Source organism: Patiria miniata, unplaced genomic scaffold (assembly GCF_015706575.1).
Source record: "Patiria miniata isolate m_02_andy unplaced genomic scaffold, ASM1570657v1 HiC_scaffold_16, whole genome shotgun sequence".
Classification (NCBI taxonomy): Eukaryota; Metazoa; Echinodermata; class Asteroidea; order Valvatida; family Asterinidae; genus Patiria; species Patiria miniata.
The window spans coordinates 14,994,343-15,010,773 of NW_024037054.1; the positions used below are offsets into that span (position 1 = coordinate 14,994,343).

The 16,431-nt window shown below is 42.0% G+C and overlaps 1 protein-coding gene across 2 annotated transcripts in view; it reads right to left on the reverse strand.

Moving 5' to 3' along the window:
• Positions 1–16,431, reverse strand: part of LOC119723088 (importin-13-like) — a 68,465-nt gene that overhangs the window by 50,847 nt on the left and 1,187 nt on the right. The window contains exons 2-4 of one of the 2 annotated variants that reach the window (XM_038193600.1): positions 7,690–7,775; positions 1,999–2,168; positions 423–548 (exon numbers count right to left, since the gene is read on the reverse strand). In XM_038193600.1, coding sequence (XP_038049528.1) covers positions 423–548; positions 1,999–2,168; positions 7,690–7,708 — 315 coding nt within the window. In that variant the 5' untranslated portion in view covers positions 7,709–7,775. The remainder of the gene's footprint in view (positions 1–422; positions 549–1,998; positions 2,169–7,689; positions 7,776–16,431) is intronic. The other variant, XM_038193601.1, reaches the window with a different exon arrangement.

Consider the following 16,431-nt stretch of genomic DNA (forward strand, 5'->3'; position numbering starts at 1 on the left):
AAAACATAGGCAATAAAAATAATTAAAATCGAAATTATAAGTTCCTTAAAGCATGTAAAGTGCTACAGTCTTGTACTAAAACACGGAAGCAAACCAAACTAAAATGCAAGTTACATGTAATATGCCGTCTGAAGAAAACAAAATTAAAACAGAAGTGACTTGTTACACCCGAAGAACCCACAGGCACGTAGGAACAATGCTAATTATCTAGAAACAAACCTACATATTTAATGGGAACAATAATTCTCAAAGTGAAGATAGAGATGGTATTAATTACCCCGTGAAATTATTCCACCTGAAATGGTAAATGAGCGCAGGCAACAGAATCCAGTTACGAGACCCCCAAAACTGTGTATATACAAAATGCCATGGACTACCGGTACATCACAGCAGACAATAATTGCATAATGGACGTGTCTCACCTTGTCCGGGCTGAGTAAGGTCCATGAGAACTGCCAGGCATGCTGGGATCTCTGGGCCACTAGCAGCCAGCGCTGGGCCGAGTTCTTCACCCCGGGGTGGGGGTCATAGTACAGCTGATGGATAGCCTAGGAGTGGGTCAAAGGTCTGGGGTTACATGCATTATTCAACACGATACCGTGGAATATATATATTTTCGAGCTACATGTACATGTACATACATGTATAGGTTCACAAGTATACATGTACAATTACATCCGTGTATTCATTTTTTTTTCCAATCAATTTATTGTTAACTTCTCAGCTGCAATTTCGATAAATCGTAATTTTGACTCTCAAAATCGAGCCGTTGAGTGCTAATTGTGAATCCTGCCGCACAGTACATAGCATTCTGCGGACATGCAAGAAACAAAATGTGTGTATTGGTGCCGTGGGTATCATGTGACACACACACACACACACAACATGTATCGTACATTGAATGGACAGGGCTTGAAATACGTATGTGTATGCCACAAAATGTCCGCCACGTTCGATGTAAACAACCGGTGTTTTTTTTGCTATTCTCGGGAACGGTAAGACAGTAGGTTAGTTTCCTTTGAACCAGAGCTTTTAGATAGGATACATGTACCGGTAACCAAACAATCCAACACATTTTTGGGAACTTCAGGGAGTTATTATGCCCCTTTAACATTACATGGACTTTCACAAAGAAGTTCTGTAAGTTTGTGTTTGTCTCACTTCCTTTTGACATAGTTTTGTGCATGAATTTTTTCCAGGTTTTTAGCAAGAAATTATTCAGAATGTTGGAATACGCTTTTGTGCTGTCTGAAAGGAAGCCTTCATTTTGGTTTTGACTTATCATACATTTGTCGTACTGCAACGTTGATTCATGTCGATTCATTATCCATCAAGCCTGGTTTGAGGCACATGTGTGGTTGTACTTGTACATGTACAATCCCCATCCAGTCAAACTCCAACAACAGGGTTTGTTGGAATCTGTTGAAGTGAGTACTGCACTAGTCAACTGATTATGCTTTACATGGGGTCAGGCATACCACCATAATCAGAGTCCAACAGTTTGGGTGTTGAGTTTACCATATGGTGCTGGAATTCGCAAGAGTGAGGAAGGTTCTTAGTAGATAACTCAAGGGGCTAGTCTGAGTATCACCCGTTATCCACGGAGCCAAGTCTCGTGTATAACGTCTGATATGTCTAAACATGCAGATATATGCAAGCTGCGCGCCAGACAATTGGAGTCGACTTTGCTAAATTGTGACATCATTTCATTTCCAAATCAGGACTAATGGTTTGATTGGTCAATTCAAATGCAATGTTTTGTAATACAACAACTGCCAGGCGCATATCGCGTAACATGAAACAGAGTGTGTGACACAGGTTTTTTTTAATCCATGTCTATGACGAGCAACGGGTGAATGACCGAAGACCCGATATACCGGTAGAAAGTGAGCGCGCTGATTGGTAAAAATCTCGAGGTCAAGATGAGGTTGTCTTGTATAATTAATCAGCAAATCTGCTCAAATGTAATAGACCATGGGTTGGGTTAAAACAAGGTACCTTTTCAATGTTTTCCACATTGACATCCAGTGAGGTATCGCTCCTTGTCTGTGTTGAGGAAGCCATCCTCTGCCTGATCAATGCTGTGGTCCCGCTATCAGGGAACTCGGTCACAAAACCTTTGTAGACTTCTGACGAAGAGGGTCGCCCGTCGCAAATCTTTCCCTGTGCTTCAAAAGACAAAAATAAACAAACTTGTTAATTAAAAAACATCAGAGAATCAACATAATGTCTAGCTACTTTCTTAAAATATTTTTCAGATATTTTATTCAAAAGAACTTTAGTAGACACAACAGTTTGAAGTCTTTGATTTTTCGCTAATAACTTTTTTGTCCCTAAAAAAATATGGTATTAATAACACAAGTTTGAGATCAAAGCATGAAAATAAAAGGTTTGTCAGTTTCCCGGGAGTCTGAAAAGATAAAATACGTTAGTGTCTTACGCAAACGATGTTGGTGTTATCAGACGAAATTTGACCGTTCCTTCGCAAACCTGAACTGACGCAGGTGAACACATACCAACACACCGTACAGACACAGACTGAGTGATTTGGAAAACTGCTCGGCCTAAAGAATGAGCCAACTTGCCCCACGAGACCGCCTCAAAGAGACATGGCAACCGAGACATTCAAAAAGGAAAAGGTGTATCCAATGTCTTCGGGACATACTGGGGTTCATGACTCTGAGGAACCCTGTCTGATCGGCCAAAAGAAGGTTCGGAGATTACGAATAGTCCAATGAGTAGGGGAGGGGTAGTAGGCAGGGTAGGGAAATGACCAACTTTCGCAAAACGCTGCCGGGAACAAAACAAAGTTTGGAGATTACGAATAGTCCAATGATTTGGGGAGGGGGAGGGGGCAGGGTAGGGAAGTGACCAACTTTCGCAAAACGCTGCCGGGAATAAAAAAAAATAATAAGAGCACCTTCTTTCCAGGTATGAGTTCAAATTGACAATGGGAAAATGTGGCAAAGGGCCAGCAGATCTGGATATTCACTGCAATTTATCAAACAATGAGGTAATCCAAGACAACTCTTTGTAAAAATTGGGCAGTTTCTGTTCTGGTTGATGCATAAATGAATGATTTCTAGGGAACAAATCTCCTCAAGGAAATATGTTTCATCCAATTTGTAGAGAAAAACAAACACATCCAATTTGAAGGAAAACAAAACAAAACTTTGGTTATCAGGTGAAATTTTAACACGATACAAAACTGTGAGACACTTCTGGCCAAATTCAACAGCATTCCCAGACCTAGAAAACTTACCCGACTCTCAAACTGACATTTCCCAAATCAAGATATTTGAGTTCATGAACTTTGGAGAGGCATAAATTTGAAGTGTAACAAAAATTAGGCCAGCAAAGGGCCCCACTGAGGACTTACAATGTGATTCACATTGTCATCGGCGGCTCCAAAATGTAAAAATAACCCGACTAAGTGACTAAAGTGGGTCGGCCCAGCTTCCTTCGGGAGGCGATCGACACATTGAAACCAGGCCGACAACGCTGAATGAATTATCGCAGGAAAAAAAGGGCAAGTCATCAACCTTGGGGCACAAGTCAGTCACCTACTAGACCCTCCCGTCCCTGTTGACAGTTACCGCGGCAAGGGGGACAGAAGACTGGGCCCGTGGAAAATGCCGTCACTTCCTTCTGGCGAGCCTGTCATATCCTTGTGTCTACAAAGGGCCGAGGGTTTGTGGGAAGCAACCCATTAGCACGGGGAAGAGGAATGTTCGGTATTAAAAGGATAAAATTGTTCTTTTCCTTGAGCTAGGTTAATAAATCATGTGCACAATGCCTATCTTATACATGTACATGCCATATGATAGAAAAATTTACGGGTTATGTGAACAAATACCCCCTCAACGGTAAGAAAGGGAGAGTTGGGGGAGACCAACATGGGAGACTTTTGTACACTTGTTGACGATGCCCGACGCTCACGTGAACATGTTATGGCTTTGTGCACAATCAGAAGACAGCGTGAGTCAAAAAACGAACCCAACGGTCAGGACCATTTTTTTAGTGAGGTTCTGCATACGGGTAGCACTTTCAAAATCTCGGATATGAAAGCCAAATTCATAAGCTTTCTTTTAGTACAAGAATCATTCAAATCACTCATGTACTTTCCAAGCTACGGAGTTTTAAACACAACCACCGTTTTAAAGTTCTGTCCACGGGTCACAAAAAAAGTGTGTGTTTTTTCAGCAAATCGAAAACAATTCACACACATCCCTATGTGAACTGTTTTCGTTTTACTGAAAGAACACTTTTTTGTGATCCGCAGACAGAAGTTCAAAACGGTGTTGTGTTTAAAATTCCGTAACTTAAAAAAGTTCATGAGTGATTTGATTGATTCTTGCACTAAAAGAAAGCTTATGAATTGGGCTTTCATATCTTAGATTTTGAAAGTGCAACATATAGAACTTCACTAAAAAAATCGGTCCCGACATTTGGGTTTCATGTTTTTTACTCACCCTGTACATGTACAATTATTTGTGCGTACTTCACTTAACACACGCACCTATGCACGTGTGCACAGACACGTTGTACATACCTAGTGTGGACATTCTTTTGTTTTCGTGTAGAAGAAAAACCTGTGAAAAAAACTCATTTTTCTCACACTGTGAAAACTCTTTCAACCCAAATTTTTTTTCTATGATTCCTTTTAGTGTTTCTCTTCATTTTGCCACAGATAAACCTAACCCAAAAAAGCCTCTAAACCTGTTTTTCAGAAATGGAGAAACACTGTGTGGACTTGCCCAAGTCCAAACAACGTCGCCTCTACCTGGTTTAAGTGGACCTCTTTTGTTATGCCTACCCACCCATGTTTGTTTATGGTGTAAATTGAGGATTTTCCTTTGTTCCTCTTCCCTTTTCCTTTGTTTGTACTTCAACTTTTTCGCAACAGCTCTCATTGGTTTTGTACACGTTTTCTAATCGAGGTCGTCCTCCATTTGGTTCCTGTCCTTAATTCATCGATGATGTTGCACGTGTGTCCTCAATTTACACCATAAGCAAACGCACACCCACGCAGTGTCCCCAACATAAGCTCTCAAAAATGGTCAAAAAGCGTCCTCCCTTGTTCGCGCATGGAACCCATCGGAGTCAACAATTAACCCACAAGGTACAGGTACATGTAAACAAGTGACAGTGTAGTCAAGTCCTCACAAGTTTCTACAAGTCCATCACAAGTCGTCCATTCCCAAGGCGAGTCACAGGCTATTCCAATGATCTGTGACAAAGGCATTCCTTTGCTATTGTTCATCCACCATGTCCACTGTTACTTGTGACTGGCCTCGTGGAAGGACAAGTTTGTTATTTATTTGTGAGCTAGTTGTTATGAACTCAAGTGCTTTACAAAAGAAGATTGAACAAAAAAAAAAACCTTCCTCACCACGCACATGCTTATTGACACAATGTCATAGCCAGTTAACTGTTGAACATGTACCGGTACCATCCAAGCCACTCTTAGGCCCCAAAAAAAGTCTCCGGTTTTCTGGTATGCGCGCGCGTCGCCGTAGCCATGCGCGTCAGCAAAATGAAAAAGTGGTTTTTTTTCAATGAATGTCTGAAAACCACCCAACTCACTGGTCTGACTGGAATCCTGCTGCTACACAATTTTAACGTGTTTTTAGATTGGCTTATGGTCGAGAATAAGCTTTGTGTGGCCTCTCTGGACTCCCATAAAATTTGCACTAAGTTTAGTCGAGCATCATTTGCAGTCATCAGCCGACATTTGAAGCAAAAAATCAGGTAAAAAAAACAAAAGCCGTGTCGCCACACCACTTTTGGGCAAGCTCCATACCAGAAACTGGAGACCTTTTTTTTTTGGCCTTAGTGCATTTTATCATTCTGCCTCATTAGAACTGGCTACCCTGCTTATACCTCTATGGCAGAAAGGCTTTAACTCTTTCCTTCCTGAAGGTGTTATGAGGGTGTTTTATCAACCAACAATCAGGGAGCCACCCAAACTCCAGGCTGTGTGAAAAAAACCTTCACTGCATGAACATGGCATTTTACAGTGTTTTTATGATATGAAGCTCAGGTAAGGATTGGGGGGGGGGGGGGTTGTCAGCTGTTGCTCATTCGTTCCCATGATTTACTAAATCATTCACACAATCTACTAATTACCGGGTTCGTTGTATTGCTTTAGTGTTAATTTGTTGTTAATTAACAGGTGTAATGGATCCAATGCGTAATGTTGGTCATGGTACAAATGTAATGTCAGTCACAGAGGTTAATTTGCATATTTGTTAAAAATTCATGAAGACTTCTTCCCATCTTACTATATGCGTTAGTAACCCTATTACATGTAGCTGTAATGTTCATAGATTTAGATCTGTTCATATAGATTTCTGAAGAGAAATGTTTTAAACATGTTTGACATTTTTGGGTTGGGTCACTTTTACATGTAGTAATGTCAGTCAAGACAGTAAACATGGTAAACAACCCCCCTAGTTGGAAAAGCTGAACATGAAATTTCAAAGTTTCAATACTGTATTGTGTATTCAGGTCCTAGTAACCCCCATATTAAACATGGTTCAGTTGGCTGTAATTGTTTAGACATTACAGCTGATTTGATATTCAAAATCAGTTTAAAACAAGAAAAGTAGTGTTAAAAAACACAAATGCCCCGCAACCATGCCTATTTCCATGACACTTAATGCATGTTTCAACCTTTAAACATCTAACAGTTATAATTGTTCCTTCAAGCATAGCATAAAACAGTTAGTTGACACTTCTCTCGTTGATAGAAAAGGTATTGTTTTAGTGTTAATTTGTTGTTAATTAATAGGTGTAATGAATCTAATGCGTAATGTCAGTCACGGTAATGTCAGTCATGGAGGTTAATTTGCATATTTGTTGAAAAATTCACCAAGACTTTTCCCCATCTTACTACATGTGTTAGTAACCCTATTAGCTAAAAAGTTCAAATGGTTTAGATCTGTAGCACTCTAAAAAACTTGAAGAGAAATTTTAAAAATATTTTTGGGTTGTGTCACTTTTTGTAATGTCAGTCACGGCAGTAAACAACCCCCTAGTCGAAAAAGCTGAATGTAAATTTTCAAAGTTTCAATACTGTATTGTGTATTTAGGTCATAGTAACCCCCACGCCAAACATGGTTCAGTTGGCTGTGATTGTTTAGACATTAGAGCTGATTTGGTATTCAAAATTACTTTAAAAAAAATAATGAAAAAAAAAAAAAATGTCAGTCATGGTGGAATTGCCCCCGTTATGTTTTCCCCAAGACCCTAAAATAATGCCTAATTTGTATACTGGCCTGCACCACTGACATTTTCTGGTACTAACTAGTGTAAGACCCTGAAGTGTGATTTGTATTAATTTAATATTCTATCCATTTTATTTTATTTCTTTTGTTGATTTGAAATCTTTAGACATTCAGAAAGAGTAAAAAAAGGTTATATGCCAGATAAAAATATATCATTAAAGAAGGTAAACAGGGGCTGTCAGGGAATGAACAAAAGTATAAATATGTCATCATAAGATGTGTATATTGTCAATGCACACGTTCTAACCGTGCTACTGCTTATGGTGAAATAGTATTTGTACACTATTCTGTAATATAGTGTTAAAAATCGATTGGATTTGGGGCATGGATATGTACATATATGTATATATACTTTCGGCAAACAAATTGCACATGAATTTTCAACTTGCGCAGTACTTACCGGTAAGGTACTTTACCATGTCCACATGCAAGTGCGTACACACGCATTGACATGGTTGTAGACCACATGGCCCCGAATATCTGCACCTGCAATATATGCTTTCACCATAAGCATGGTGCGAAATGGAAGGAGCAGTCTGGGTACCCGTACAATCTTGTGAGTCGAGTGTTTCTACGCAACCCTGGGGCATGGATATGTACATATATTGATTATGTTAGGTGGTATTTGTACACTATTCTGTAATATAGTGTTAAAAATCGATGGATTTGAACGGCGCCCCTGTTGAAAGTACATGTATGGGTACCCAGACTGCTCCTTCCATTTCGCACGTGCATAACACGGATTACCAGCGTACCATGCGTGACCTCAAAAAAAGTTTTGCACATAATATACAATTTGTTGTTGTGTCGAGGTCATTTCCTAACAAAATTGGAAATGTTTCTCAGTCCCAGATCCATGTCTTATCATCATTTTTGCAACGAATGACCTTCATTGAGATGATATGAAGAAAAAAGTGGCGTCAGGTTACAACATTTTTCTGGTGTAGTGGTTAAGCAAAGGCTCTAGTATGCGGGATGACTCGCGTTCGATTCCGACCGCACCACATTTTAAGGGTTTTTTTTCTCATCCCCAAATAAATAAGAATATTCTTCATTTATTATTTTAACATGTCTCAAACATTTTTTGCAGAGTATTACATTTTCTTTTTCAGATTTGTGGCTCTGGAGGATATTTTTTATCCGGCAAACTAACGTTTACTAAAGGTTTGCCGTCTCCGGCAAAATATACACTGCCTTTAAAATAATTTTAACTTTAATTGATATGTAGAAGATGTTCTTTATTGTTTTTTTCTACCATATAAAACTGTTTCTAATGTTCAAAAGCCTATACAAAATTTGTTGACGCTCATTGACGACCATTGAGGCTTGTTGACGCTTGTTGACTCTTGTTGACGCGCTTTAGTAGGACCGGCCACAACAGTTTACTTTTAATAGTCGTATTCTGTGTACCACATTGCACAAAACCCAATCTGCCCACGCGAACAGAGTACATACAGTGAACACGCGGTACATATACAATACGTGCATACATAGCGCGCTGTTACCAGCACTAGCGCTGCATACCGACGACTCCCTTTCCTTTGGCTGTTTTCTAGGACGGTATTCCATGACTTTCATTCCCTCAGCCTAAAGGTGATTTTTGAGCAATAAAAAAAGATAGTGGATATTTTGCCGGAGGTAATGACGGCAAACTAACGATTACTAAACATGCTAAAGGTTTGCCGGCGGCAATCCATATCAACAGAGGGCTGAATTATAAGATGTATTAATTTCCCACCAAAAGTTGTGTAGCACGTTTGGTGTAATGGTTAAGCAAAGGCTCTAGAAAGAGGGATGACTCGCGTTCGATTCCGACCGCATCACATTTTAAAGTTTTTTATTCTCATCCCCAAATAAATATTCTTCTTTTATTATTTTAACATGTCTCAAACATTTTTTGCAGAGTATTACATTTTCTTTTTCAGATTTGTGGCTCTGGAGGATTTTTTTTAAAAGGGAAATAAAGTTCGAAATTATAAAATGGTCTGAATCCCATCTTGTGAATACGAGGTAACAACGATAATTTTGGCATGGAGCCAGACTAAAACTTTTCACCGGAAAATGTTTAAGTAAAAAAAAAACAGTTACTAACCGCGCATGCACATACGAACTTGGCCTATGCATCGTGCGGGAATTTGCACGCCTGCGCACTTGCAGTCATTTTTAGAAAAATATGTCGGTGACTTGCCTACGTCACAGACAACCCGAACGTTTGCGGGTCAATCTAGGTCAATTCTCGCGCGGACCATCTCTATTTTTGAACCGATCGATATTGCGGTCGGCCGATATGTAATCTGATACGTTCCCACGCCACGGCCAGGCACTATGCATACATGCTGCATACAAATACGTATACGTGTATGTACATGTATTGGATGATCCAGGGGATCGGCGAGCTTCAAGTCAATTTTTTCAAATCGGAGTTCGACTCGAAGCTTGCTTCATTTTATTTTTGACCAAAATGCAATTTGGCATTACATGTATATTCAAAGTTACATAATAATACAGCAAATATGAAAGACCGTTTAGATCTCTACATCATTTGTTGTGAATTAGCCACTGGAAAACACAGTACGAAATAACTTTATTTAAGTTTAATAACTTTTCAAAATCTGCACCTGTAGTTTTTAGTATTTTACGACGATGGAAAAAAAAAAACATTTTTAAAGTTCTTTATCCTTTTTTCCCCGGCATATTTTTAAAGTTATATTTCATTGTCATAGTGCTAGCCCAGGGCGGATAGGCATCGTGTCTTTTTGCTATCAGTCTTTATGTTATCATTTTAAAAATTATTGTGTTTTACAGGCATATTTTATTCATAGGTTAATTTAAATGTAAGTTTTACTATTGTCAGTTCTTGCATGCTGTTTTTACTGTTTTTACTCTTTGATTTACACCAGGACAAGAATGTGTTTGCTTTTAACTTAGATGACTAATACAAGTACGAATATGAATGTTCACCACTTGTCAATAATGTCGAGAAGTTATAACAACAAAGGCATGAAAATAAAATCCAGATTATAATCTCCCCCAGGCTAATACATAGTCAAAAACCCGTTCTTTAAAAATCGAATCAGAGTAAGTAAGCAGTAAGCAGTAAGCATGACAAGTCTTTTAAAAAATAGTTTTGAAATTTTTGAATCAAATTGCAAAAGGTTTTCAGCGTTTTTACGGAGGGACTAAATTATCAATCCAAAAATCATACCTTTTTTCAAAATTCTTGTTCCGGCTGAAATTGCACGCAACGAACATTTTTTGGAAAGAAGTCTGGGTCAAAATCAGATAAAATCAACGAAATCATAACAATCAATGTTGAGAAAACTTCACCTGAATGTCTTTTGATTTTTTACGAAGAGACAAATTCGTGCAAAGGGTGGGGAATGGGTATCGGCAATTTGCCAAAACAACAAGTGTGTGGGATTTAGTTTTCACGACCAGACAAACATCTATGGGGATTAGTTACGATACCGGTACCTCGCAATTGTTGTTCCATTATTCTGTAATTGGTACATCTTTGAAGTTTCATCTGTGTTTCAAAAGTTAGTCAGTAGTATGCGAAATGTTTATTCCAAATCGTGACCAACTTAAAACCTCTTTTCTGACAACCACTGCAAGTTCAACGGGTGCATTATGTTATACCTGTTCCCCAAACCTAACCCTAACCGTTAAACCCCAACACCTATTGCGGCAAATTCACCCCTTCGTGAAAACGCTGACAAATTGGAATAAGCAAAATCTGGATAAAGTCAACACTGATAACTCAAAACCTGAAAGTCAAACCATCCCTCCATGGTCAAAGAAAACTGCATAGTACTACGAAATAAAACAATATATATACCCTGATTAACCAAATTTCGAGTTGTTCCGTAGCTGCATGGGAGGCTATACTATCAAGGTCGGGGCCTTAGGCCTATATATCGCAAGTCCGACTCCTCCGATGATAAACCTGGACCCCCGCCACGTCTCGGAAGTCCGAAATTTCCAAATTATTAGGCGTCGGACTGATGAGGTGTCGGACCTAGGCGTCGGAATTTTATAACAGTTATGGGCCTTATATTAGATTTTGCCGGACTTGGGGCCTATATGCGTCTGACATAATTATATGAGGCTTAGCGGAGCCCTTAAGATTTCCCTTTAAGTCCAATGTTATTGAAAGGTCAGAAACGATGGAAAATGATGAATACTCCGAATACAAAATACTCTAAATAATTATGGAGAACTAGTGATCAAAGGCATCTTGTGAGCGAATAGTTCGTCAGTACTGATTGTTATTCTCCTCTGATGTCATTGTGTATCGTCTAAACATGAGAATGCAGTTTCTATTTTGTTGGTTTCTGACAAAGGAAGGCATTTCAAATACATGTATTTTGCACCAATTTTTAGAGAAAATATTCTGAACTTGCGGAAAAAGGACCCACCAAGTCAGAACGTCGGCCAAAGAGGCGAAAAAAGATATGGTTTTTTTTGCATGCGGGAGGTGTTTGGTACGCCCACGGGGGTACGGACGTGCGGATCCAGATAATCCACCCTAAGAATTTCTGTGTAATAAGCCATGCTAGAGTAAACTTTTAAATAATAAAACATGAATCAATGAAGTTGGAGGCTCACTCGGATGGCAGGTAAGGGAGCCGCTGGTACGTTCAAGTTTGACACCACCGAGGAGAAAGAGAAGGCTGCCGGCCAAGGCTAATGCAGCTAAGGAGAAGGAGAGAATCAAGGCCAAGAAGGAACAGGAAATGAAAGCCAAGATTGCAGAAAAGCCAAGAAAGCCAAAATGGTGAATAAAGTCAAGAAACCCGCGCCGAAGAAGTCACCCAAGAAAGCTGCCAAGAAAACGCCATCCAAGTCAAATATACATCTGTCAAGAAATCCTCCACCAAGCCATGCCAGCCAAGCCAGCCAAGAAGCCAGCCAAGAAGCCAGCCAGCAAGAACACATCGAGCAAGCAGAAGAAAGTGTCGGCCAAGCCTTCGAAGAAATCATCGAATCAACAAACTAAAACCAAAACGGCTCTTTTCAGAGCCACAACATTTTCACAAAATAGATATGAGATATTCGTTTCTGCAATTTGCATTTTTATTAAATTTTATATTTTTCATGATTACTGTTTTTAAGTTTTCGTATAAAGACCCCCCCCCCCCAAAAAAAAACCCAAAAAACATCATTGCATGAAAATAAGATATTTTCACCCCATATTCCATTCCGCGCCAGGGGACAGCGCAAAGGGTGAATAAAAAAAACCATGATATTCCAACCTCCTGATTCGGAGTACTCTAAACTCCCCCCCCCCCCCCCCCCCCCCACACACACACACACGCACACCCACGCTTAATTGCACAGGCGTAGAAGTGGGGACGCGGCCCCATCCCCCATTTGCCCCCATCCCCCATTCGCCCCTCCCCCCGTCCCTAACGCCCCCTTCCCCGGGGTCTGGATAATGGTGCACGGAAAAAAAGGAAAACTTAGGAACAAAGGAAATTTTATCCCCGCCCCGCCCCAAGGGGTCGGGATAATTGGCAAGGCCAAAGGGTCAATAAAAAATGTGCATGGAGTGTTCCCGGTGCACCGCCCCCTATCTCCCCACCCTTCCAACCTGCACTCCAACCCGCGGGCCTCCCTCACCCCACCCACTCAACCCCGTCCCGTCGCTTTGGGATAGTAAGGGACGAAAAAAAAGGCCATCAACAAACGGAATCCTTGCTTTACGCTTCTTCCATAGCTCCTGCACGGGTGCATGTCTATGTTCCCCAATTCCGATGTTCCCTAATACCGATGTTCCTCGAAATCCTTACCAATATAACCCTAACCCTAACCCTAACCCTAATCCTATGGATTTGGGGGAACATCGGTATTGGGGAACATCGGGTAGATCCCCTGCTCTGCTGCACGTACGTACGTGTATACTGTATACAGACTTACTGATCATTCGCAATTTTTGGCATTTCCTTCGAAAAATGTCCATGCATATTGCTCGCGACCATCGCACAATCAAACCGACCACCCACATGTGGCACACCATTCGACAGCTAAAATCCTCAACTATTCGAAATAAATTCATTTGAATTTGAACCAAATACTGGAAAGAAGACAAACGGGATTGAAGAGATGGACTCCTACTCCTAGCGAGAGTGGCCGAAATTGATCGACGACGATGTCATGCGCGTATTTTAAAGCAAGAATTTGACGATTGCGTCATAAAATTCGGCGCTGTTCACCTAATTTGCATACGAAGGTTTCTGTGAATAGTTTGTCGTGGCCCCCACCCTCTGCCCCAAGGATCGGGATTATAATGCAAGGACCAAATCAAAAGAAGATTGAGAAATTCCAGGCCCTCCCAATCTGCGGCTCTCCCGGGGATATTCAGCCCTCCTGGTTCGGAGTACGATAACCCCTCCACCTCTCTCTCCCCCTCTCTCTCCCAGGAATGATATTCCATCCTCTTTGTTTTGGGAAATCCAACCCGTCCCCCCCCCCCCCTTCCACCCACGGGCAAGCAAGTCTGAATAAAATCACTTGAAGAATATGCAATCCTTTGGCATTTCCTTCGAAAAATGTCCATGCATATTGCTCGCGACCATCGCACTATCAAACCGACCACCCACATGTGGCACACCATTCGACAGCTGAAAACCTCAACTATTCGGAATAAATTCATTTGAATTCGAACCAAATGTTGGAAAGAAGAAAAATAGGATTGAAGAGATGGACTCCCAGTGAGATTGGCCGAAGACGATGTCATGCGCGTAATGAAGCAAGAACTTGACAATGACGTCATCATGAGCGGAGCTGTTCGCCTAGTTGCATACGAAGGTTTCTGTGAATAGTTTGTCGGGGCCCCCACCCTCTGTCTCCAAGGGTCGGGATATAATGCAATGACCAAACTCCGCTGGATCGACGGCCTCACCAGATGGAGCGGTCTCAGCGTGGATAAACTAACTGCGGCGACCCTTCAGCGAAGGAAATCACCCCTTCACCAGTCACACAACCCAGAAGAAGTGGACGGTTGTTGCGTCAACGGGCAGTAGCCTACGACGTCTGATGATGATGATGATGATGATGATGATAATGATGATGAAAACAAAAGAAGATTGGGAAATTCCAGGCCCTCCCCTTCTGATGCTCCCCGGGATATTCAACCCTCCTGGTTTGGAGTACCTTAACCCCCCCACCCCCCCCCCACCCCCGACTCATGCGGCCCCACCACCTCTCTCCCCAAAGAGCAGCACGTCTTAAGATTAATAACTAAAAGAACATAAAGGACATTCCACCCTCTTTGTTTTGGGAAATCCCCCCACCCCACAACCCCTACCCGGCCTCAACGGGGTCCGCTCATAAGTCCGCCGCTTCATAAGTCCGACAAAATCACATCCCCTAACCAAATAAAGGCCCATAAGTCCGACGCCTCATAGGTCCGACGCCTAATAAATCCGACGCCTCATAGGTCGACGCCTCATAGCTCCGACGCCTCGTAAGTCCGACACTCGTTTTTCCGTTGTCGGACTTTTGAGGCGTTGGACTTATGAGGCGTCGGATCTATGAGGCGGAATAAATAAAGTCCGACGCCTCATAAGTCCGAAATTTCGGACTTATGAGGCGTCGGACCTATGAGGCGTCGGACTTATGATACGGTCCCGCCTCAACCCCGGCCCGGTCCATGATATCGCAGTAAAAGAAAGTCTGGTCGGGAACGTCATTGCACCAAATTAAAAGACAAACTTCACTTGTTGGAAAAAACAATTTTAGCCCTCTTGGCGTGGTTTGAACACCACGCTCCGCCCCCCCCCCCCCCCCCACCGCCCCATCCCCAGGGTCGGAATATGGTATCTAGGGCAGGGGAAAGGAAAAAAAGAAAGTGGTATTCCCAATAATAAAGTCACATCATTTATCAGAAAACAAAACATCTTGATTATTTGGTGACTGCTCTATGTTCCGACACCCCTATGTTCCGACAACCTAGATTGTGTTACTCCCGGTTAGGGTTAGGGTTAGGAATAGGAATATGTGCAGTCGGAACATAGGGGTGTCGGAACATAGAGGTGTAACCGATCATTTTATTAATCTTGGGTTTTTATTAGAACGCGCGCGGTGCCGGCGGGCCGGATATAGCCGGCGTGATCAATAATTGACAATCATTCGCAATTTTTGGCAGTTCCAGTAATAAACTTCCATGCATTTTGCTCGCGACCATCGCACTATTAAACCGACCACCCACTTAGGCCACACCATTCACCAGCTAAAAAACTCAACTACTCGGAATTAATTCATTTGATTTCAAACAAAATGTTGGAAGGAAGAAAACAGGATTGAAAAGATGGACTCCCTTGGACAATACGAAGTTTGAGTTCCAAAAAGGAAAACGCGAAAACAATATTTTAATCGTCAAAACTCACCCTTTCATTTTGACGCTGTCTTCGGCAAAAGGAAGCGGACATCATTCTGTTGCTTTCAGCATGTAAATTTCTGGCAGGTGCATCCTCTGATGTAGGCCTACAGTGATATTATTCATAAAACTGAAGGAGTCTGGCCGAAAATTGGCCGAAGTAGATGGCATGCGCGTCAGCAAGAATTTCATGATGATGCTATAATGAGCGGCGCTGTTTACCTAATTTGCATATCAAGATTTCTGTGTTGGTGGGGGCCCCCACCACCCACCGGCCACTAGGGTCGGGATATGTTGCAAGGACCGAAAAAAAGAAAAGGAAATGTGAAATTCCACCCTCCTCCTTTTGAGCCCCCCCCCCCGGATTTTAAGCTTCCTGGTTTTGAGTACTCTACCCCCGACCCCCCTCTACACTCGCGAGGCATCCTCCCCCACGCCCTCCCCCCACCCCTCCACCGGCAACCCCTTATGTGCACTCCCCTTCCATGGGGTCCTGATATGGTGCAGGTGTTAGAAATGAAAGACAGGAAATATTCCATTATCCTGGTTCTCAGTACCCCCCTCCCGTTCCTTTCCCCCCACCCAGGGGACCCCACCCCACCCCTCAAGGTGTTTGGATATATGCAATGGCCCTTCACCCAAAGAATGTGCATATTCCACCCACTGTGTCTTTGTTCCCCCGCCCCCACCCCATCCCCTCCCCCTCCCCCTCCCCCACCCCACCTGCAGGCCTCCCCCGCCCCACCCGCGGGCCATCCCCAC